This window comes from Oryzias melastigma, linkage group LG21 (assembly GCF_002922805.2).
Source record: "Oryzias melastigma strain HK-1 linkage group LG21, ASM292280v2, whole genome shotgun sequence".
NCBI classification, from domain to species: domain Eukaryota; kingdom Metazoa; phylum Chordata; class Actinopteri; order Beloniformes; family Adrianichthyidae; genus Oryzias; species Oryzias melastigma.
Window position 1 is genome coordinate 4,316,538 of NC_050532.1, and position 23,864 is coordinate 4,340,401.

Sequence of the window (23,864 nt, forward strand, 5' to 3'; positions counted from 1 at the left end):
ATTTCAAGAAATTATTTGAACGTTTATTTATTTTTACACCTTAAGAGCAAGACGGTAAATCACACCGAGCAGGACGTGAACGCACCCTTAGCACGCCTCATTAGCGGTATATTTGGATCAGGCACTCGTTTATTGGAGATGGGAGACGACTTAGGTGATGATTGGTGGGAGCACGATGACAACGCAGGTATTTAACTCTTAGTTTCACTCAATTCCGAAGCATATCCGTGCCATGTTTTGGAACCGTTCAAAAAGAACTCAACACGGCGTTATTATTGTGAGGCTAATGTTAGCGAAGCTAGCAAACTTGCAATGAGTTGCTAGCTTTAGCGAGAGCTCTACAACGTTTACCCGAGTTATGTTGACAAGTATTGTAACGACGTAATTACGAAGGTGTCTGTGGGTAGTACGCCTCTGAAATGCTTTTTTAAATCAGCTGCCTTCGTGAATTTTGCTCATATAAAGTCTGTAAACACGTGTGTGTCAGTGTGACTCATTACAACAACTACGTTTCGGCTTAAACAAGTCGTTCAATCTTTGTAAGTTGTTTACTCAATTTTAGCCTTAAAATGTATGTCTTGTTAAAGGCACTTTGCTAAATGGGTCCAGATTGTTCAGAACTTGACGATGGTGTGTGCTGTTTAAATGCTTACAAACCGCTAGGGGGCAGTCACGTCGTCCAAAAGAGTTTCCTCCTCAGCAGAGTAGCTCTCCTTTGAGCTAATTAAAACAAAATGTATGTCTAGGAAGTGTTAAACATGTTTTATTTTATTTTTGTATAACATTGACACGTACAAATATAAAGTTAAACATAGTAAAATGTGTCTAAACATACAAAAAAATCAGTACAAATGAATAGTAAAACTTGGTGTTTTTTGTCATCCAATAATTCATAGCAAAATAGGAATATAAGATATTTGAGAAATCCCAAAACATTTCATCTGAAAATAAGTTCCTTGGTTCTATGTCAGGCTCGGTTTTGTAGCTCCTGCAGCTCCATTTTTTTTGCAGCTGTTCAAAAGCACAATGATAAACTAGTAAGGCACAAAAATAGTTGAGGTTTAATTGATAGACTACAAGATTTATTTAAGGAAAAATGCATACAAGATTTGCAAGTAGTAGAATAACTCAGAAATTGACAACATGGATAATTTTACACTGATTTTTACAAAGAGCCTGTATAAATTGATTTTTTTTTCTTTTTTGCATAGTTTGGCAGGGGCTGCGACATATGAGATTGAATAACATAGCAACAACCACTAGAGGGCACTGTATACGTGTATAACAGCAACAAAGAAGAAGAAGTGCCGCTCAGTTGTATGCCGCGTTTGGTGGAATTGTTCCAAAGTGACACAGAGTTTGAATAATTCAAGGGACTTAGTGGTTGTAAGTAATAAAAATAGTTTGGTTGACTTGTTAGCATGTTGTTTATGCTTGGTTATCTGAACAATTGTTCATATCTTGCACTAATATACTAGATTTTTTCTGTTTCATGAAACATCAATGTGTTACAGTAGTGAGGCAAACATATATTCAGTCTATCATTGTTATCTATATTACGTTATTATGATTTGCTGTTCAACATGAAATGTCTGTTCGTTTTCTCGTATATTTTAATGAAATTTCTCCTCAAAGTCCGACTTATAGTCTAAAAACTACAGTAGTCCTTTTTTCGTCTACTCGCAGCTGTAAAGACCTTTCACTGTGATATTTGAAGAGTGCGACGCAGGAGCTAAAGCAGGAGAAATTGTAATGCTGCTCGTAATCTTTCCCACACTTTTGACCAGACAGCCGTTGGAAATCACTTGCGTGCTCTGCTGGTGCTGAAGGCAGTACGGGCCAGCGGCGTGCGGGCTTCTGCCGTCCATACCATTCAGAGTTGGTAAATACTGGCTCCCTAAATGGATGTGGATTTTACTGTCTTCCGCTGTGATAACGCTGGGACTGGCGTTGATGCCGTCAGACTCCTGACTCTGCCATTTGCTGAGCTGCTCAGCAGTGCTGCAGAAACTGCTCGGACTCAAAGCCTCGCTTGGTTCAGGAGAACAAGTCCTGACGGTGACTATCTTCATCTGTGAGCTGCTGTCCGGCGCAATGGAGCCTGATGATAGATTTGAAGTTACCAGCTGGGAGGCGGTGCTGTCGGGGCTTGAAGGCGAGTCGGGGTTAGCAGCAGGAGTGATGCTGATTCTCCGTTTAGGTGACGGGATGACGGCGGCAGTCGTTGTGTACGACGCTGCCGTTTCTCCAGAGGGTCCGCTGATCTCGAACGTGGCCGTGTTTCGAGCATGGTGGGGCATTACTTTGATGTGGAGAGGCTGCCCGGGCATGTGCGTCAGCATCATCACCTCTCCATTGAGCGTTTGGGGCTTGTCGGTTTCGGAATTGCTCCTGGAATAAATGCTGCTGTTGTCAGAGTGAAAGCTGTACACCAGGGAGCTTCTATTTGGGGTGCTCACGTTGTGACTCACATGCTGGTCGTTCTCATCGTTTGACCTCTTGAGGTCAGGAACCATGTTCTCCTCAAGTTCTGTTTGCACTCCCTTGTTGAGATGAAGGTTCTGGATGTGCCTGTACTCCTCCAGCTCACTCTTCAGTTCCTCCATCTCCACGGCCAACTTTTTGTTCTTGATTTCCTGCTGGGTGAGTTTTCTCTGAAGTCTCGTGTGATCCATCTGCACCCTGCAGATGCTCTCCTCCGTTCCCGTCAGCTTTTGCAGTTTCTCCTTCAAGCTATCAAGTTCTTTCGTGAGGAGTCTGGATTTAACCTGCTCCTTCTGGAGGTGGCAAAGCAGGAGATGCTCCTGGTTGACCTCCTGCTTCTCTTCATGCTCATACCTGGAAAGTTCCTTCTTTGCGAGCTCAAGCTCTCCTGTTAGAGATTGAGTTCTCCGCTGTTCCTCCTGGAGCTTCTTTTCAAGGAACTCAAAATCTTTCTCTGCCTTAATGAGTTCCCTCTTTAGCACCTCCTTGTCCTGGAGTCTCTTCCGCAACATATCCAGCTCCTGTGTCAGCTCCCTAATCTTGTTGTCCTCTGTGTGGTTGTTTGGAATGGAGATGTGCGCGTACTTCTCCTTTTTTCTGTTGTTGTCGAAAGCATCTAACTTTTTCTTCATTGTGGTTATTTTACCTTCCAACTCCCTGTTCTTCTCCTCCTCCGATTTTAGTCTGTTTTGGAGCTCGGCCTTTTCCTTCACAATGCTTTTGATCTTCTCTTCAAAATCGGTGCCTAACCGTGAAGCCGTTTGACTCTCTTCTCTAAGTCTCTCTGTTGCTGCCAAACTCCTTTCCTCATTCCTTTGGCTTTCTCTTCTTTTCATTTTCTCCTCTGCCTGTTTAAGCTTCTCCGCCATACCCTTCCTTTCCTCCACCAAGGCTACTGTAAGGGTCCTGAGCTTACACAGATCCTGCCTGACAACCATTTCGGTCTTTTCCATTCGGCCTTCAACGGCCTCCAGCTCCATCACTTTAACTCTGAGTGTGTCCACCTCGGCTGTCAGGATCTTCCTGGCCTCCGACTCCTGCTCCAAGCTGCTCTTCAGAACACTACAGTCCTGTTTGCTTTTGCCCAGAGCCTCTTCCACCCTGTCCAGTTCGCTGATTCTGCCGTTGAGCTTAACCACCTCAACCTTCAGACCGTGGCAAAGGCGGTTCTCTTTGGCTAGTCTGTGATCCAGCTCCCGACACTGATCTGCCATTCGTATCAGCTCTTCGTCCTTTGCCTCCATTTCCATCACCCTCCTCCTCAGGACGTCCACCTCTGTGAGCAGGATTGGGGTTGTCATTATGAAACTGGATTGCAGGTTTCAACAATAATGGGGTTTTGTCTTTTGGAGCACAGAATTGCTGTTCAGTATAGTAAAATCAGGTCTTTATGTCATTCCTGATGTTCTTTAGCAAGCTTTCTTACACACTTCTTCAACAGTGATGTAAGGAGGATAAGATCAGTCAAATTCTATTTAGAGTCCTTTGATTCTGTTGTTGATTCCTTTTGTTGTTTCTTTCATTTAGAGCTCAAATCTGTAAAGAAAAACAAGTTTTTAGATTATTAAACAGGTAGATCTTAGTTAATTACTGATTCGTTCTCTTGATCTTATGAAAATTAATTATTTCTTGTTTTTTAATAAGTTTATATGGTGGCCCTGAAGTTCAAATCAAACCAACAAATCACTTAACACAAAAACACGGGAAAGATCACAACAATTTTAAAAAGCAAAATAAATGATTCAAAATAACATTACATTTTAGAAATCAAAACTAAACTCCAGAAATCAAAACACAATTCCAAAAATGAAAAGACTACTTTCCAGAAATCAAAATCAATTGTTAAACAATGAAATACTATAAGAAATAATTAAAAGCTGATTGTTTGAAGACATTTGTCCATCATTTTATTCAATAGGTATTTAGTATTAAGCGATACTAGATATACTCCCTACTAATCATAAACCTTTGATAAGTACATCCAGATGCAGTTGAAGAAAAAAACCTCTTTGTCTCTTTGTACCTGTTACGTTGTTTTTTTAACATTTAATTTTGATTTCTGGTAATTAATTTTTTTCATATTGTTTCACATTTTTTGGAATTATATTTTTGTTTCTGGAATTTTACCCTGATTCCAAAAATGTATGGTTTTTTTTGGTGCAGTCTGTAAAATGTTTTTGCATTTAGTAAATTTGTTAGTGTGATTTTTACTTCAGGTCCATTGTTGCTCTGGCAAGAAAAGCACTCTTGCAGAGCACATTGTGGTTTATAATGTTTTATTTTTTCTTCTGTGTTCCTCAAACAAAAGACACATAAAGATACATTTCTGTTCTATCAGGCACATTTTTTTCCTCTAAGCAACAAGCAGTTTTTCAAAGGCTTTACTAGCATGGCAGATGGTCCCCTAGCAGGGAATTTCGGTTAATTAAGACGTTATGCTTACACTTGAGTACTCTAGAGACTGCACCCAGTCACCCTCTTATCTTCAGATGCTACCAAAGTCCAGCTTAAGGAGGCAGAAGTTCCCTGCTGTTCTGGAATTGTCAGCACATCCCTATACACAAGACATACAGTCACCATTTCTGTCAGAAAAAAAGCCTAAAATGTAGATTTTTTTTCTTCTTCCTATAGTTCACCAATGTATGCAACCAATTATAGTCATTTTTTAAACCTTGAATTGTGTTCATGTCCTATACATCAACTTTGTATCTTGTTAAAAAAAATTGACCAATTTCTTCAGTGTTGATAAAATAAATATTAGATGTAATCTTTTTTTTAAGCTTTAATCTAAGTATTTTCTATAATATGGTCACATTTTCCAAATATTTGCATATATATTGTATGAGGTGAACCATCTATCTCAGTTTGTAATTCTTACAATTTCACAAAAAACTTAAAAGTGTGGATCACTAGCATAAATAAAACTTCCTTTCTTTACTATTAATAAACAACCTAAAACTAAATGAAATGTTTCTTTACATACAACTGAACTAGTTTGCAAGATTCTACTGATTTCTTAGTTTGAACTTGCAATAAAAAGGCTTTTTAGGTAACAAATGGATCCAAACATATTTCGATGTTCTTCCTACCTGAGCAGATCTGCTGGTTTTCCTTCTTTTGAAGAAAATCCTTAGAGAGCATGCTTTCCTTTGCCTTCACGTCTCCCTTTCCCAGAGATCCCAGTGATGTGGACATTCCATCCGGAAAACCAAACATTATGAGAAGTGCTCTGCACACTAAGTCTCACTAGCAGTCAGTGGCGCCCATTACATCATCAGTAAATCCTTATATGGGGCTCTGTAGGCTTATACGGCTGTGTGTGTGTATGTGTGTGTGTGTTCTGTGCTTAGGCCCATTCCAGATGAGGTAATTGTGTAGCCATGCCAAAGAGGCTAATGGGAAGGACAGAGTGGTTTTGTGTGTATCCAGAATTTAAAAAAGATCTTTAATGAATGGTCAAATTCTAATAAACAAAACTTTCTGTAAGCAGATTCGTTTAAATACACGTATTAGTCATGCTACATAAAAGTCAAACCTGGGCTGGCGTGTGTCAAAAGATGGCGCTTTTCCAAAGTTATGCCGAGCATTTCAGGCTGTGTGTTTGTGGGACACGACTGTTTTCAGAGAAACATGGTTGGAGTTGTAGCTGCTCTGCCTCAGGCCTGATAACCTGACTTGAAGATGACATCATCAGTCTTTAATTGCATCCATATGTCTCCATCCTGCAACTCGTTTTAAAAATCTTTCTTTGTCATTTATTTCTACACTTTAGATTTATGTTAGTAGTTTTGGAAATGTTGATTTTCTGCAGCACACTCTTGCTCCCTTCAGTTACAAATTGTCTCTTTGTGTTATTACTCGTCCAGATGTATGTGCTCTGTGAAACAAGAAGATAATTTGCTTCTGCAACCAGCGTTGTGTGACAACACAAAGAATCCTCAAATAAATGTGTGTTTTTTATATTTCATTGCCAAGAAGAAAGACGTGAATATGGTTGTAGTTATTTTATTTTTTTTTTTCGATTTGTAGCTCAATAATGTAAAACTCCACGAGGCTCCTGACTAAAGTACCCATAATGCTCCAACAATCCACCAAGTTGTGTGACTTCGTATTTCCTTAAGTAGTACCTTTTGACATGTTTAGCCCATACATTTGATGTGAAGTTAGTAAGTACAACCAAATTTTTTTTTTCTTATCTTTTATTTTCTTTTCCTTTGGATTTTTTGTTCAGTAACATAACAGGAAAAGTTATGTTTGTTGCTTCATTAAGTTAGATTTGCTGTTGTTTTGTTTTTTTAATAGTTGGTGTTTTAACTGCAAGGGGGCTCTGGTGGTGGCTCTTTTACACTGACCTTGTCTAAATTTCAGTCTTTCTTAGTCCTTGTGCTATCTTATGGGGTCCAGATGACCCCAGTCTTACATTGACGTGTTATTACTCCCATGACAAATATGGATGAAGGTGGACAGAATATCATGTTTGCCATGGACACCAGTGAAAATAAAAATAAAAAAGTTAATCGTGGGGTCCAGATAACCCCACTTCCAACGTCAACATACCTAAGATAGCACAAGGGTTACAGGCTAGTGTCAAATAAATAAAAAGTGGTGGATTAAGAATGATCATTGTACTTTTTGTAAGTTATTATTAATATTAATCATCTTCTCACACATGTACCGGGACCTGAGTTCCAATCTCATGCCAGTGACATTCATTTATCCACTGGTCTGACAATATAAATCCTTCAATCCTTGAATAAAAATCGTTTTGCATCTTTTGCAGTTCTAAAATAATAGCCACGTATCTTTTTCTTTTTTAAACCAGTCTTTACTTAAGGGTAAAAAGAAATACAACCACAGTAAAGCACGTCTACCAAAAGTAAGCAGCTTTTGAAATATTGTAGTTCAATTATTAGTTTGTGGATGTTGTTGTATGATAAAGGATTTTGTTGTTCTGTGCAGCCTTCCTGTTGTGTTATCATTGACATAGGCCTATGCTGTTTCCTGAACTTCCAAACCTACTGTGTGTTGTAGGGCTGGGAATCACTGGGTACCTCACGATACGATACATGGCTCACGATATCGATAATATCGCGATATTGCGATTAATTGGTAAAAATGCTCTCTAATAACTAGCATTATATAGAAGAACATGTTTTTTGGGAAAATATATCCCCATTTATCTTTTTTAGCTTAAACACAATCATAATAAACAACTTTTCTTATTTTGTGCAACAAATTAAACACACTTTAGTGCAACATTGCTGAAATCAGTAATACTATGTCTTTGACGAGCATTGACTACAACCAAATTGGAATTATCTGTCAAATTTAATATTAACAGTAGTAAACATGATCAGCAGTGACACTACTTAGTGCAGAATTGTTGTAAGCAACAGAGCAAAAATTAAATAAGTCAAGTGGCAAGAGCTATCTACCAACAAAAGAGCGTCACACCAAAGGATGATGAATATAATGTTTTACAGCCTCTCTCAAAATTGACCTAATTTTTTGTGCACTTTTCCCTCACTTGAAAAGGGCTGAGCATCCAAAATTGAAGGCTGATTTACTCAGACTGTCACTTGAGATTATTTTTCCAATCTTTATCTATTTTCCATTTGGTCAGTCAGCAGTCAATAGGTAAAAACCTTAAAACACACATAATAATGGCAATAAATATAATTTTAAGTGCTTCAATTAATTGGCAACTCATAGTTCCGGCGCGCGACTCAGACGCTCAGTGCTACAGCGTCTTCAAATAAAAATATAATATCGATACTTGGTGAGAACCCATCGAGAATCGATCGCAGGACTAAATATCACGATATATCGTAATATCGATATTTTGGCACACCCCTACAGTGTTGTGGTTGTAAAATGAAATCACCTGACCAAAGACATTAATTTCTTGATGTAGCCCTCTATTTAGGGCACACTGACAGCACATCATTTCATACTAGTGAATGGCGTATACTTGTAGTGTACATTTGACTAGTGTGGTTTGTTTGGGTGCTGTGATCACTATTTGTTCTGTTCCTTCATATGTAGAGTTTGAGCTACTTGCAGAAGTGTACCATTGCACTGTGCACTTCACGTAAAAACAACATGGTTGTGCTGAGAAACAAAACCTGACATTGAGTTCCATTTCCATGGGTCATACATAGTTTCATGTTGGTGCCATAGGTACACTGTATTGTGTCTCGTAGTTGACTCTAATGGTAAATGCTGTATTCTGATTTAACCCTTTATTACCTTCTCAGACAGCCCAAAGTGCCCTAAAGTTAGTCCTGATCACCCACACACACACATTTACACACCGATGCCAAACACTGGCGCCAACCTATAGCCACCACAAGGAATGTGGGGCTCAGTGTCTTGCCCAAAGACTCTTCAACACATAGGGAGGGAGGGCGGGAACCGAACCTGCAATCTTCTGATCAGATGTCGACCGCTCTACCTCTGCTAGCTTGCCTTTACATAAGCTACTAATGCAAGATTTGGACGTTGGAGTGATTGGCATTATCCTAAACCCTTTAACTCATTTTGCTTAAGTGTTGTATCCTCTTTAACAGGCAGTTTGGTATTGGTAGTATTTAACCTGAAGACATTTAGTGCACAGAAATTCATTTTAAAGTTTCATCCTAACTTTTGTTGTTAATTGGCACAGTAGAACTTGGAGTGCATCCACACCAGGATTTATACAGCCGACTTGGTTTGTTTGGGCATGCCAAAAGACAGTGAACCAAACTGTGTGATGTGGTGATGTCATGCATTCATGACAGCCTCGTGTTTGGACAGCCTGAAACTAACAATCCCTTAAAAACAATATTCAACACTCCGTTTTAATTTTGTCTTACTTTTTTTGTCAAATAAGCACGTAAGATCTAATTAAAGACAGAAGGATTTTGTTATACATGCATTTAAGGGAGCAAGTCAACTCATGTTTATTGGGATTCATAATTTTTAAGTGCACATGTAATCATTCTTGACACTTAACGTGGATACTACTGATTGAAGAAATTATACAGCGTGACTGAAACGCACTATATATTTTGCAGTTAAAACTCCTCATCTGTTGTGAATATGCTGTTTGATGGAGCTTTTTAGAAAAAAACAAAAACATTATTTTGATTTTTGAGCCAGGTTGAGTGGCTGTTTTGGCTCAGGGTATGTACTTAAAAAAAGAAACATGATTGAAACACGGTTATAGATTTGGGTTAAAACAAAGAAAGAACTAGACAGAGATGAAAGAGACACATCACTTTCTTCATGTTTTTTGACAGGTAGGGAGAATATTGAAATAACCAGAAACACACAGCAAATAAAACACAACGGCTGAAAACAATGACTGGAAATTTCCCTGAAGCCTCTGCATAAAACTAGCACGTAGAAGCTCACTCCATTAGTGAATATAGACCACAATGCAATGCGTTTTTTTATTTGAAAAAGTGTATGTCAATTTATTTTATTTCAATTATCCAAGTTTTCATCATCAAGAACACAATGTACTCATAAATAGTCTTTGTAAAATGTTTATAGGGTTTTTGCTTCAAAAAAACCTTATAAATTTTGAAACTTTTGAAAAAAAACGAAAGTAAGATAGGAAATGTAGTGAGCATGTGTCCAGATTGCCTTAAAATCCGAGGCTCTCAGTTGTCTTACACTATTGTCTTTTAGGGATTATGGAGTAGTAAGGAAATTCGGACACAACCAAAGTTATTAGAAATATTTCTATTATTGGATTTGATTGAAGATGTCCATCCATCCATCTTCTTGACCGCTCCTTCCCTTTCGGGGTCGCGGGGTGCCGGAGCCAATCCCGGCCACTGATGGGCGAAGGCGGGGTACACCCTGGACAGGTCGCCAGTCTGTCACAGGGCCTCAATCACACACCCAGTCACTCTCACAGACACACCTAGGGGCAATTTAGAGTCACCAATCAACCTATGAAGCACGTTTTTGGACGGTGGGAGGAAGCCGGAGTCCCCGGTGAAAACCCACGCATGCACGGGGAGAACATGCAAACTCCACACAGAAAGGTCCCAGCCGGGATTCGAACCGGGGCCTTCTCGCTGTGAGGCAAGAGCGCTAACCACTGCGCCACCGTGCAGCCCGATTGATTGAAGATGTACAGTTTGATTTTTGGGGATTTAATCTGGCTATGAGAATTAAAAAAATATGTCTGAAACCAAGTATGAATGATCCAAAAGAGGTTCCCACTAAGCCACAAAGATGCCGTTTAACCAAGTACTTGTTCTTAGGACTACAATGGCCACGAAACCTTTACATTTGCATGTTCCGAGTTTTTTACTTTGGGTTTTGTCAAATAGAATTTTTGTTACTTTAATCACTCTACTGACCTTACTATTTATCTTAAATTTCATGTGTGGGTTTGTTGTATCATTCAGTTTTTTGTTTTGGCACATAGAAGCAGACTGCTAGTCTCCATGCAAGGCCTCAAGCCCAGTGTGGGTCCAGTTTCTCCAAATGTAGATTTGAGAGCGGACTCTCGTGTGAGCCAAAACTGAGAACGTCCAACAAAAAACTGGATGGCCGGCTACAGTTGCATTAAAAACTTGGTATATTTATTTATTAATTTATGGGCATACCCTCGTTTGTCATGGAAATGCTCTGCCCCTCATTAGTAAACCCTCAGAATCCTCACTAAGTAAAAGAAAACGGTTTTATCTTCCTTTGTGTGCCATTGTTGATCTGTGTGCGAGCATGCCAATAATGAATTCAATGCCTTTTTGTGTGTTTGCAGAGTGTGTGATCCGTGCCAGCCTCTATGAAGTGATGTACTCCGAATGTCTTAAGCAAAGTTGCTCTTTAAAGGCTATCTTGAGGTTGGATTCACTGCCTAGACGTTGTGCAGCAGCCAACGGTGCTTGTACTGGCTCATTCAGCCACAAAGATCTTTGCAGACCAACATAGACTACAGGAATCTAAGCCTTCACAAGCGTGCATTACAAAGCTCAGATCTGGCATGTTCCAGCATGCTGGGATATTTAAATCCCTTAGCCTGTTCTATTCTAGCTGTAAATCCTCAACTATTTTGCATCAAGAGGGATTCAGTTAATCATGGGTGGATATTTGTACATGGTTGTCTTAAATGCGGACTATTCATTTCGGGGGAAACAGAAAACGTCTGTGTTTTCTTAGGCACTCGTTTTAACCACTTGGGTCCAATGTACACATTTCTTTTTGTCATGAAACATTAGCAAGACACAGCGGTTTTCTATTGTGGATGAGAGGCTTCTGGCTCTTCTTCCGCTCTTCTAGTCCATGAAGGGCCTCAATGTGATGGTAGTACAGTAACTCCCCAAGCTTTTGCATCATCTGTTTGGATGAACACTTCTTGGACTGCAAAGTGATTGAGTTAAATAATAAATAAAACTAATTCAGTGTACTAGCTACAGCCTTACTGTTGCTTCAGAACAAATCTTCTGCCTCAATAAAAGTACTTGCAGTTTTGATTAAATGAACACAAAAATAATCATTGTGAAACTACTGATGAATTCAGTTTAATTTAATAAAGTATGCAGAACCAATCTTCTAATGTCTGAAAAACCACCAGGACACAAGCTTTTAAAGCTTGCTTTTACGCCCTTGTGTCCTTTAGTGTGCAAAATATTCCTTTTTCAAGCATGTTTGACTCTTCTAGCTGACTGACTGAGTGATTGTTTATAACAGTAATTAAATAAGTGTGTGTAAATGTAGGCAAGTTGGCCTTTATTTAATGTTAAGTCATCAAGTAACAATGCTCTGGAGGATAACATGGCAAGAAAACAACTTAAAGTAACAACTAAATATTAAAACAAGGAGCACAGCAGCTTCTGACTCATTTCCCTAACCCCAATATCAATAGCCTTGTTTCCACTGAGCTGTCATGTCCGGAAGGGTCCAGTAAGAAGTGGTACAGTACGGTCCAGTTAATTCTGGCGAGCGTTTACACTCAAATAAAACTTGTTTCCACTGAGCTCTTTGTTTTCACGGCACATATATGGTTTAGACCGCTAGCGTGTCATTGTAGTGTGACGACAAGAAAAGCAACAACAGTGGAGGTCATCCAGTAGCTTGTCTTTTTATTGCTTTACTGCTGGTACATTTTGTATAACAGGAATTTAATGTTGCTTTAAAGTATTTTGGGGTGGGACTGAAACTGCAAAAACTCTAATGCTTACAAGTGTCAGCTTAAATGACTGCTATATTGGCGCTTTCTAATGTCGTCATCACTTTCTGCCAATCAAGAGCAGGAACACAGATGATCCACCGGGAATCTGAAAGAGTGGGAAAGAGGAACAACATCTGAACCGCACTGCACCAAACAGAAGCACAGAGAACTAAATATAATGATAAAGAATAGAGGAGGGGCGAAGTAAATGAGAATAGAGAACAGAACCCTAGAGCTGATGTGGATAGTAACGATGATAGAAATGTTTTTGCGTATCAACATTAATCTGAACCTAAAATGTAGTTCTTAATGTATCAGTGTGAATGTTAGACTTTCACAGGATGATATCTGTGAGCAAAAGTACCACAATATTACAGTATTGCGCCTACAGTTAAAGTACAATTATTGATTATGTTCTTGGTGAATGCTGTGGTATCTGTGTTTACGTCGGAGATCTTTCCACGCTGCTCAAGTCACTAACCCTGAGTCTAGTCAAATAGCCCCATTCTATCACATTCCCCCCTCATGTTTGACAGTTGATGTTGTACACTGTAACAGTTCCTAATTTAGTTAAGCCCATCCATAACTCCCTCTTCCCATCTCTAGTAATTCAGGCAAGCCTCTGTCTAATTGAGACATCTTGACAATGCCTTTCACAGCTCGTCCTGTCAACCCTGTAGCTTCACAGTTCTCCTCACGGTTTAAGCTGAAACTGGCTTGTTGCAAGTACAGTGAAGCTGATTCCTTGTGAACCACATATCATGCAGGTTTTAACTCTCAGAAAGCGATCCTCTTATTGAGTTGGGATTTTGGGCTTGCAAGACCTCTTCATGTGAAATTCCCTTTGTCTCTGAGTGACTTTGGATGGCAAATGCCTTTTGTTGCCATTTTGTTTTACAAACGTGCTACTTCCAGCTGTACAGAACTGTTAAAATGAAGCTCATGAGTGTAAATAATCATGTAATCCAAAAGATGGACCACCTGATTTAAGATTGATCAATCTCTATTGCTCAAAGGCAGCTTTAAATTGTTAATTAATGCAATTTTTCTTAGAAAAGCCGGGTTTGTCATTCTAAAATGTACACAATGTGGTATTCATAGGACATTTGAATGTTGACTTTGTTTAATCTGCCTTGAAAAAAGACCAAGTAGTTGCCACCAAAAGCAACCAAATGTAGATGAACACCATATGAACCAGTTACAGTATGTTTGGATCGAACATGTGTCACGCTTGTCCAGATATTTGTTAGGAAGGCAGACCTCATCAACCAAACATTGCCTGCCAGCCACTTTTCTCCCACTAAATCTTCTTATCCCAGAAAGAGAGCAGGTTCTCATTAGTGAAAGATGATCTCATCTCTTCTATTCCTCAGCTCTTTTCCAAACCCCTACAGCGGCCAAGAACGCCTTTTTTTTCTATTTTCCAGAGTGTTAAAGGAAAGGAAAAAATGTCTTATAAAATGTTTTGAGGAGAAAAAAAAGTACTTTCTACATATCTTGAATATTTCTTGGATAGCAAATGCCTCCGTGCGGGAAGCAGAACTTGAATTAGTTCTAGTTGGAAGAAATGTAGCACAGGAGGCAGAGAGATTAATTGTTGACCTGATTTTATAAAAGCAAAGGACCGGTCATAAATATATCTCAAGAAACGTCTTGGTGTTATTGAGACCAAAGAGCGTTGGTACTTAAGGGAATCTCTGCAAGAGAAAACAGCCACAAATACTAGATGTTTGCTTTGTTTAAACTGTAGTTAATGCCCTTCAGATACGAAGTCCTAATGGTTTATTGAAACAAGTGTTTCCTTGACTGTGCTGCTGAGTGTGAAGAAAAGGAAATGTTTTTTAAATATTATAGCTATCCAGTATGCTATGCATCAGTCAGAAAGATTGTTGAAGCTTTCACTTTCGGGGACTACAGGACTTACAAGTTTGACACTATCTTAACAGAGCTTATTTACTATTATTAGCAGTTTTATGTTCTAAAAAGAGATTTAATGGGTAGAAAAGCCTTAGAAAAATGAAAGGTTTTAAATGTTCTCAGAAGTTGAGTCTAGATGAGCTCTTTTATCTGTTGGTGGCACGTACTCGTACGGAGGTTGACCTTAATGGGTGCTGCAGATTTTTGGGTTGTCTTGGCCTATGGACGGTTGTAGTTTCCGCATCTTAAAGTGAGCTTTTCTCTTGTGGCAAAGGACAAATGCAGGTTTCAGGGGAGTTGGAAAAAATGAAAAATCCATACGACGACCTTGCGCCTCACCTTCCTCCCCTAACTAACGCTTTTTTAAGTGTTCACTACATTTTCACTCTACAGACTCTCCAAGCGATCTCACCTGCTTGTACAAGTTTGCCTATTTTTTGCTCACAGACAGCCCGTATCCACCCATGAGGGTATTTGTGACTAAGGCTTAAACTAGTGCCGCAAAACACCTTCTAATGTTCATTAGGGCTGCCACAAACGATTATTTTAATAGTCGACTAATCACCGATTATTTTTTCCGATTAGTCGACTAATCGGGTCATGCACAAAGTTGATGTAAAACACAAATCTTAACCATCATTCAGTTTAAACTAACTAAAAAATATATATATATATATATATTCACACTAGCATCATTATAGATGAAATGTAAGCTGAATTTGGCCGCAAAAGATGCTAGTGACGATGGCTGAAGATGCTGATAGCCAACTAAAATATGAGTTAAAGGCCAAATTAGCCTAAAAAAAGCCCAAGTTAGCAAAGACAGCTAGCATGTAGCTGAAATAAAAACTCCAAAATAGCCTAAAAAACCTTAATAAATGCCAAAATAGTCCAATAAGCTAGCATAACACCATTATAACTTTCAACTTAACTACACTGACTCCATTTAATACGAAGTAACGACTAATTGACTATTAAATTAGTCGTCGACTATTTTAATAGTCGATTAGTCGTCGATTAGTCGACTAATCGTGGCAGCCCTAATGTTCATTTTAGTTCAAATGTCTCCAATTTTCTCTCTCTTTTCATTCATGAATGGTGGCTCTCTGTGCATTTAAGCTCCACACAATTATCTCTTGGTGTCTTGTCAAATAGGGTTTCATTGCCTCCTGAATATTTCACACACACAGAAGTCAGACAGATCTTTTATTTTTTATTTTTTAGGATGTTTGCACACAGATTGATGAAAAACCCTCTGAACTTAAGTTCTGGTTTGGAGCTGGAGGCTGTTTTACCAATGCCAACTCTGCTCCTCTGAGAGCCTCAACAACCAGGCATATCAAGCTACCACGCAATCCTGGTCTGACATAACGGTACTCTGAGAAGTTGAGCTGTTGCTCTTAAGTTTGACCCTTTTTCCTCATATAAACATTAACCTCCTCTTTTAAAATAATATCTCAAATTTTGTTTTGTTTTTTGTACGTGTGTGTTTATACTAAAAGTGGAGCTACAGGACAGGTATGGACACAACGGGCATGTAACGTGTGTTACAGTGGGTGTGTATCTCTCCCTCTCACACAGTTCGATACACATCTCGATACATGGTCCACAAATCGATACATAAAGGATTCAACTAACTTTTTGACGATACAGTCCGATTCTTTAACAAAAAACGCTAAAATCTAGATAATCCTTATTTATTTGGCGTTTAAAGCTATAAATAAAAATGTATGGGATTTGACAGAGAAATGTATTCAAAAATTGACTTGGGAAAAAGCAAATTTATGATTGGAGAGAAAAAGAAAAAGACAAAGAAGGTAGAAAAAACAGACAGAGAAACTGCAGCTTGCAGAAATTACCATATATTTACAAAAACCTTTCATTGAAACGGTCATTGCCAAAAGCATTGTGAACTTAGTTTAATGACCTCAACAGCTGTCCAAGTACAGGATGATCACATTTAGAATCTATATTGATAAAAGAAAGTTAAACCAGATTAGTCCCACTATTATGTCTTTTGCATCTACGTTTCTACACCCTGTTTACCCACCCAGATATTTTTCTGTCTTTTTAGACATGAACGTTTCTTTGCATTTACTCTAGCTTGCTTCAGTTCTTTGGTTCCCTTCACCGTCTCTGTTTTCACTCCTCATTTTTGGTAGAGCGTGGAGCGTCTGCTAAGCCTCCAGTTTCTATGAAGTGGACCCAACCACATGAGAACCTTCACCGACGACTCGACCACAGTGACATCATGTGCTCCCCGACTGTGTGAGAGTGCTGCAGTGGATCTCCAGTTTAGATTTCAGGCCTGCCCTCTTGAATTATGGAAACAAACTGAAACAAATACCAAACACTTTGGAGGGTTTCTTGTTTTGCGCAGGCTCAGCCACGCTGGTGGTCATTCTTGTTTTACAATAACAAGACTATAAATCAGAGTAAAACCATACGTTTTAGAACGCAAAACAGCCTCTATTATAGTATGTGCTTCAAAATATTATGGTGGCTGTTGTTATGATAGTTCATTTTTCTTTTATAGTGGATTTTTTTCTGAATATTGTTGTGTTTCTGCAGCTCAATTCTTTTAGTTGTTTATAAGGAACTGAAAGATGTTTACATCTTAGCCTTTCGGCTGCTCCGGATAAGTGTTACCTCCATCTAATCCTGTCTTCTGCATCCTTCTCACTCAAACGTCCTTCTCTACATCTTTGGTCTTCCTCTAACCTCTGTCCTGGTTGCACTATCACTGTTCATTCTTTCAGCATATCCAAACCATCTCAATCTGCTTTTATCTAATTTATCTCCAAAACATCCAACATGATCTGTTCCTCTGAGGGATTCATGGCTGATCCCATCCATCCTTATCACTCCCTAAGCAATGGTTTCTAATTAAAGTTTGTGCTGCTGATTGTGACATTTTTCATAGTTTAGTTTTTTTTTTATTTTAATTTATTTATTTCATCTTCATAGCACACAACAAAAAACGTTCATAATGCTCTTGTCCTTGTTGAAAATGAAAGGGGACAGAAAGAAGAAAACGTATTGTCTCTTCCCCATTTAACTAAGTCAATCAAGCTATTTGAGCCAAATCTATCTCTTTGTACTGTAACATAAATATGTGACCTGGCTGGCAAAAGCAACAAAAGCAGACAAAAAAAAATCATCAAAAACAACAAGAAACGAAAAGAAAATTAACAAAATAAAAATTTGGCCTTATAATTCATATTGTGTCATCATTTGTTTATTCAGTTTTTTTTAATTATTTAATCATTGAACTGGGCTCTTTTTGTTTGTTTGTTTGTTGTTGTTTTTTTAAACATTATTCCATAGTCTCATCCCTTGCACCAAAACACTTTTTTTCCTTCATTTTTCTTCTGAATATGTTGGTTTTGAAAATGTTGTGTCTTTTTAGGTTGTATTTTCTCTTTCTCTTTTGTATGTTATGTGGCAGACTTTTGTGATGTGCTCTAGACATGATTCATAGGATGTAATGATCTAGTAAGTCTTTACATTTTAATATTTTCAGCTTTATAAATAGTGGTGTAGATGGGTCCCAATAGTTACTCCCGGTGATGATTCTTATTGCTCATTTCTGTAATAAAAATATGGAGTTCATTGATTTCTTGTTCGCATTTCCCCAAATTTCTATGTAATATGTCAGATATGGAACAACAATGAATTATAGAATGTATGTATGTAAATGAATGTAGTTACCATATTTTCTTCCTCTATTAATAATGTGGATGATAATTTTAACAAAATGTTCTAGATAAGTGTATGGAATTTGAGAAAAGTCAAAGGTTGATCCAAATTATTGTATATTAAACATTCAGAATGTCTGTTTATAATACTTTCATTCTGATGTTTGGTCAAAGTACAATGAAAAGCAAACATTTACCAAAAAATGTAATTAATTTTTTTGTCTTGAATTTTAAAGACCAACAATGAAAAACTGTTTGGACATAAACTTACTTTTGTTGTTCTTTTCTTTTATACTAAACAAAAAAAATGTTTTAATCTGATTAAATTGATTGCTTAAAGCTTTTGTGTTCAAAAGTTCTCTGTTTTGGTTAATTTGTCTGATTAGCATCTCTTTATAGTTCAATTCATAAAAGCTCTGAGATTTCTCGATTTTAATTTGAGCCGCAGTACCTCTTTTCACCACCATGCTGCGGGATTATATACAGAACGTCAACATCTTTGTTACCTGAGTAACCACAGAGGTCGAACACTGATACTTCTCCATTTATTAATAAATGCTAATGTCTTTGAAGAGGATTTTTTGGTCTTTCTTCAGTATGGACACATTTGTCTTGACTTGTTGCTCGATGGATCCATTTCTTACTCACTGACGCCTAGATTTCCTACACTGGGATGTTTGTCTGTTTCCTCTCGCGTGGCTCCATGAAGTAAGGTCAGATGGAGATAAACCAAACACTGGCAGAAGATGGAATGCTGGCAGCTTTTGTGAAAGTGGATCCAAAAATGCTGTTTTCCAAAACATCCACATCCTCCTCTACAAACAAGTCTGCCCTCCTAACATGAATCTTAAACAAAAAGAAAATATCCTCCTTTCTCCTCACTGACTGCTCCTGTGGCTGCCTCTCACTAAAAACGTTGCAAATCATGGTCTTTTATTTGGTCCAGACCATTGACTGTATATTATAACTGGACTGAGTGACTCCTCCCCCCTCGTGTTCCAAACAGGTAGTAACTGCTGGTTCCAAGAAACCAAAATCCCATAGAGTTCAGTTGAGAAAAAAACAGCTATTAATCAGTCATTCTTCTTGTTAATCCTTTTTGGCTTTAATCATTTATGGATTTCTGCAGGACAGTGAAGATTAAACAATCAGATCTTTAGCTAATGCCTTAGTCACAACTGTCCTTTAGGTGAGACGCTGGTGAAAAATAAGCAAACCTGTACAGGGTTAGTGCAGGTGTTCCTTAAGAAATCTGGAAGTCGTAGGCCTCTCGTGTAGAGTGTAAATGTTCATTCACGTGTTTTTCTGCAGGTATGCTGCAAGTGAGAAGTTGTAGGTAACACTTAAACTACACGTAAGTGAAGAAAGTGTAAAGTAGGTGAGACGCAGGGACATTGTACAGATTTGTATATTCCTGTTAACTGTGATAAGTGGGTTCTCCTTGTGCGTGTAATGAGTAAATTAGTGTAGTTTACATCCCACGGGCGTTTGCATTACTTGACTTATTATTATTTAAGGCATTCCAGTAGAATTACGTCTTGTGTTCATGTTGATTTTTTTCTATTGATCAATCGATCGACGGATGAACCCATCAATTGGGCCTGAATTACATTTGTATGATTTTGTCATGAGTCCTTTGTTCAAACCAACTAATCAAATCTCTACAGCTGGTACGATTCTGGCTGTTGTTTCTAGTGTTTTTAGTTGGATAAATGTTCTTTTACTATTATGATTTCAGTTTCATCCTCATCTTTAAGTCTTTTTGTTTAAAGGATCCACGTCTTTCTTTACTTTTTTTTACTGATTTAATCAGGAAGTTCACTATCTTTTTTTTTTTTTGTACAGATCCTTCAGCAGCGGAAGAGGAGGAGGTGGAGGAGGAGAAGAGGCCTGTAGAGAAAACACAGATGAAAGCAGAGAAGAGGAAGAGGCAACCAGAAAAAACAGCCAAAGTGAAGAAGAAGAAAAGCACCGAGCAGGTTGTTCTGAACAAAAAACAAATAAATCATTTTTTAAATGGATTTTAGCAATTCAGTGCAGAAAAATTGTTTGCAGAAACTTTACTGACTGTGTTTATATTTATGTGTAAACTCTTTAAATGAAATAACTTCAGAAAATCTTCATAAAACAGACAGAATGATGATATTTACTTGTTTTTACTCGATTTTAGCAGCTTTACCTCACATTTAGTGTTAAGTTTTTTATGAAAGCAACCAGAAAATGTTTTTTAACTATAAGTGAATTTAGCAACAAATAAATGTCATTAAAGGATTAACAGGAAATAAATAACACATTTAAAATGGATACATTTGAAAACTCAAATTAGAATTGGTGTAGATCAATAATCTTTGTCATTCATGTCCTGCTGGAGCAGAAAGATCCAGTTGTTACTCAAACTAAGGAGATGGATGAACAGAAACCCAAGAAAAAGAGGAAGGTGAGTGGGGCGACACCTGCTGGTGAACCAAGGGGTTGCAGCATTGATCAGTGATTAGAATCGGCCTCCTGCATTGTCTGTTCTCCTTTCAGAGGAAGAAGAAAACAATCACCGATGTTCTGGCGTCCTCAGAGCTAAAGCCCGGCAGTCCGGCGGATCTGCAGGATCTGGTTACGCTGTATTTCTCCGACAAACGCTCCGTCATCGAGCTGGAGGAGCTTAAACTGGCCGGTGAGACTCATACGATTATTTAGCACCTGCAGCCCAGTCAGACCCTCTGAAGTCTCTGCTTCTGCTCCGACACATCCAGACTCCAGTTTCCTGTCGAGTAATGATTTGACTCACACTCTCTCATCGTACCTGAAACAAGGTGAGCAACCTTTGAACTTTTGATGTAATCTAGTCTCAGTGCTTTCATCTGGACTTTTGCTGTTTTCTGTTTTATTTTTTAAAGTTTGTCCCAAGTGGGCAAAAATCCAAAAGCAGCACTCGGAGAGCAGTTCCGTTGTTATTCTCATCGTGTGCAGCTCTGCGCTTCGAGCCATCGAGCTCATCAAGTAAGTGAGCAGGTCTGCTGTGAGGCTAACGCCCCCAAACGTTTCAGTGAAACCACATTCCTGTGTGGTCTACAGGCAGGTGACGGCGTTCAAAGGTGAAGCCAAAGCTGTGAAACTTTTCGCAAAGCACATCAAGGTACTCCAGATGAGCGTTGATCACTCTGACGCCTGCAGATCCTTGACGAGTCCTTCTCCCTGCAGATGGAGGAGCAGGTCAAGCTGCTACAGAAAGGCGTGGCTCACATCGGCGTTGGGACTCCCGGCCGGATCGCCGCCCTCATCGAGAAGGGTATGAAGTGTGTGTGAAGTATCGCTGTGTAGCTGCTGGTGTTCTGCAGCCTGCTCACTCTCACGTCACCCCTCAGAGGGCTTAAACCTGCAGGCTCTGAGGTACGTCGTCCTGGACTGGAACTGGAGGGACCAGAAGCTCAGAAGGATGGGGGACATTCCAGAGGTGAGCTGCTGCCCTCTAGTGGTTCAAGAGAATATCAGCTCCAGTTCATGAGGTAGACGTCGTAATTCTCCCCATTAAAAAGATGAGAGAGGCCTATAATTGTCTTCATAGGTATACCTCAACTATAAGAGACAAAATAAGAAAAGAAAAACAGAAAATCATTTTGTCCATTTTTTTTTTTGTAAATTATGAGTGGAAATAAGTATTTGGTTAAAAACAAAAGTTAATCTCAATACTTTGTTATATACTCTTTGTCTGCAATGACAGCAGTCAAACATTTTCTATAAGTCTTCACAAACTTGCTGATATTTTGGTCCATTCCTACATGCAGATCTCCTCTAGAGCAGTGATGTTTTGTATCTGCTGCTGAGTAACATAGACTTTCAGCTCTCTCCAAAGATTTTCCACGAGATCTGGAGACTGGTTAGGCCACTCCAGACTGCATTTTCAGTTTAGAGAATAAAAATCAAAATTTAGAATTTACTCGATGTCTTCTGGAGCCACCTAAAGTCACAATAAACTAAATCTGGCTCCAGAGGGACGTCAGGTGGGAAGAACTTGCAAACCTGAGTTAAGGACATTTGTTATTGCAGTGTTCATGACAGGATCAGGATTTGATGACTCGATCAGATCATCAGGAATAAGATGAAAGAGATCTCGCTAAAAATCTTCTTCTGTAATTTACTATCTTTGGGGAACGTGTGGAAACATAAGAAATGACACTTAGTTGATGGCACACATTCTGGGACAGAGCAGTGGTTGCTAGATGTCCTGTTCTCTGGTTCTCGAGGGCAAGCGTCGTCTTTTTGATGTCATTGTGTTAACACACAGTGACAAAAGAAGACAATGCAAAATAACAAAAAAACATCAGTTAATGCATGTTCAGGAAATCAACATATGCAGTCAGCAACAAGCAGAAATAACTCAGAAGTTTTAGTTTTAGTCAGAAGTCTGTGCATAGACCCTATTGGTGATCTTTAGAGGATCTTTAGAGGATCACACAAATAGTTCTTCCAGTGCATGAAAGGCTGCAACAAGTTCATACATTTTTAAATCCAAAACATTTTTCTTTGAATTCTTTGTGTTTTTTAGACTTATCATTTTGTTTAAAATACCTTCTCTTTTTCTGCTCACACTCCGGTCATCTTCTAATCCATTATAAAAGCGTTCCTAGAGGTATTTTAATTAGGATTATACAGTTTGTTTGTTTTTTGCCAAAATTGAAAAAAACTGTTGTTTACTAGGACAGTTTCTGCAGTAGTCTCTAAATTGTGGGCGGTGCTGTTGGCAAGAAGTAACCCAGCACTAGTTTCCCGTGATCCCTCTATTTACACTTTCTCATGCTAGCTGACAGTCCCTCACAAACCCAACCTAACATTATTGGTGCAACAAAAGCGATGAGCAATATTGGAGCGCTCCAGCCGTACAGTTTGGATTCAGATGCCAGATCAGACGAAGAAAACAAAAATGTTCATGGATCTGTTTGTTTGCTAGTGGAGGCATCAGAATGGAGCAGAGCACGAACTACAAGTACAACTCCAAGCTTTTTCTAACAGTATTTTTTTCTTCTGCTCCTGATTCACAATGATTTCAATAGAGAAATCCTCAGAATCACACAATAAATCTAAAATTTCTTTATATATGTCCTCCATCATGAGAACTTCTTAAAACACTATTTTTATTGGAGTGAGTTTTTTAAACTGGACTAAAATTCTATTTATTTGTATGAAAAATCTTTTATTTAAGAATAAAATATATCTTTTTCTATAGATTCTGGGCTTGTTTCTTTCAGATCAGACTGGACCTCATGAAGCTGCTGGAGAGTGGAATCTTCTCTGCCTGTAGAGAAGAGAAAGTCAAAATCGGACTGTTTTAACGCGGTGGCGTGTTGTTGGCTGTAATCCTCACGTTGTTCTGAAGTGACACTGGCGTTCCTGGAATCAGAAAGGCTTCCTCCTCCTCGTTTTCCTTTTGGGAATCTTCAGACCTCGGGAAGTGGTGGTCGCCTTCACACTCCAGCGTCATATTGGGGAGCGATGAATTGAATAAACAGACTGTTTGAAAACCACATCCTTTATTGTGTTTACTCTGACTTCAGCAAGCCCCTCCCCCCGAGAACAAGGTCAAGAGTCGAATCAGGAAAACC

At 38.7% G+C, this 23,864-nt stretch overlaps 2 protein-coding genes across 4 annotated transcripts; one reads left to right on the forward strand and one right to left on the reverse strand.

Moving 5' to 3' along the window:
• Positions 1–23,788, forward strand: cmss1 (cms1 ribosomal small subunit homolog). Of its 2 annotated transcripts, XM_036209542.1 has the most exons (11): positions 2–187; positions 16,735–16,840; positions 20,116–20,249; positions 20,645–20,707; positions 20,800–20,938; positions 21,018–21,077; positions 21,162–21,264; positions 21,340–21,400; positions 21,466–21,553; positions 21,630–21,718; positions 23,511–23,788. In XM_036209542.1, exons 2-11 carry the CDS (start codon positions 16,786–16,788, stop codon positions 23,592–23,594), a joined length of 876 nt encoding a protein of 291 aa, XP_036065435.1. In that variant the 5' UTR covers positions 2–187; positions 16,735–16,785; the 3' UTR covers positions 23,595–23,788. The 2 variants fall into 2 exon arrangements, with proteins under 2 accessions (XP_024142040.1, XP_036065435.1); XM_024286272.2 differs by lacking the exon at positions 16,735–16,840 and having other exon boundaries at positions 1–187.
• LOC112154968 (filamin A-interacting protein 1-like) lies at positions 1,200–6,337 on the reverse strand. Of its 2 annotated transcripts, XM_024286267.2 has the most exons (3): positions 5,574–6,337; positions 4,928–5,038; positions 1,200–4,020 (listed from the first exon to the last, which is right to left on the reverse strand). In XM_024286267.2, exon 3 carries the CDS (start codon positions 3,783–3,785, stop codon positions 1,677–1,679), a length of 2,109 nt encoding a protein of 702 aa, XP_024142035.1. In that variant the 5' UTR covers positions 3,786–4,020; positions 4,928–5,038; positions 5,574–6,337; the 3' UTR covers positions 1,200–1,676. The 2 variants fall into 2 exon arrangements, with proteins under 2 accessions (XP_024142035.1, XP_024142036.1); XM_024286268.2 differs by lacking the exon at positions 4,928–5,038.
• Positions 23,789–23,864: the final 76 nt, after the last annotated feature.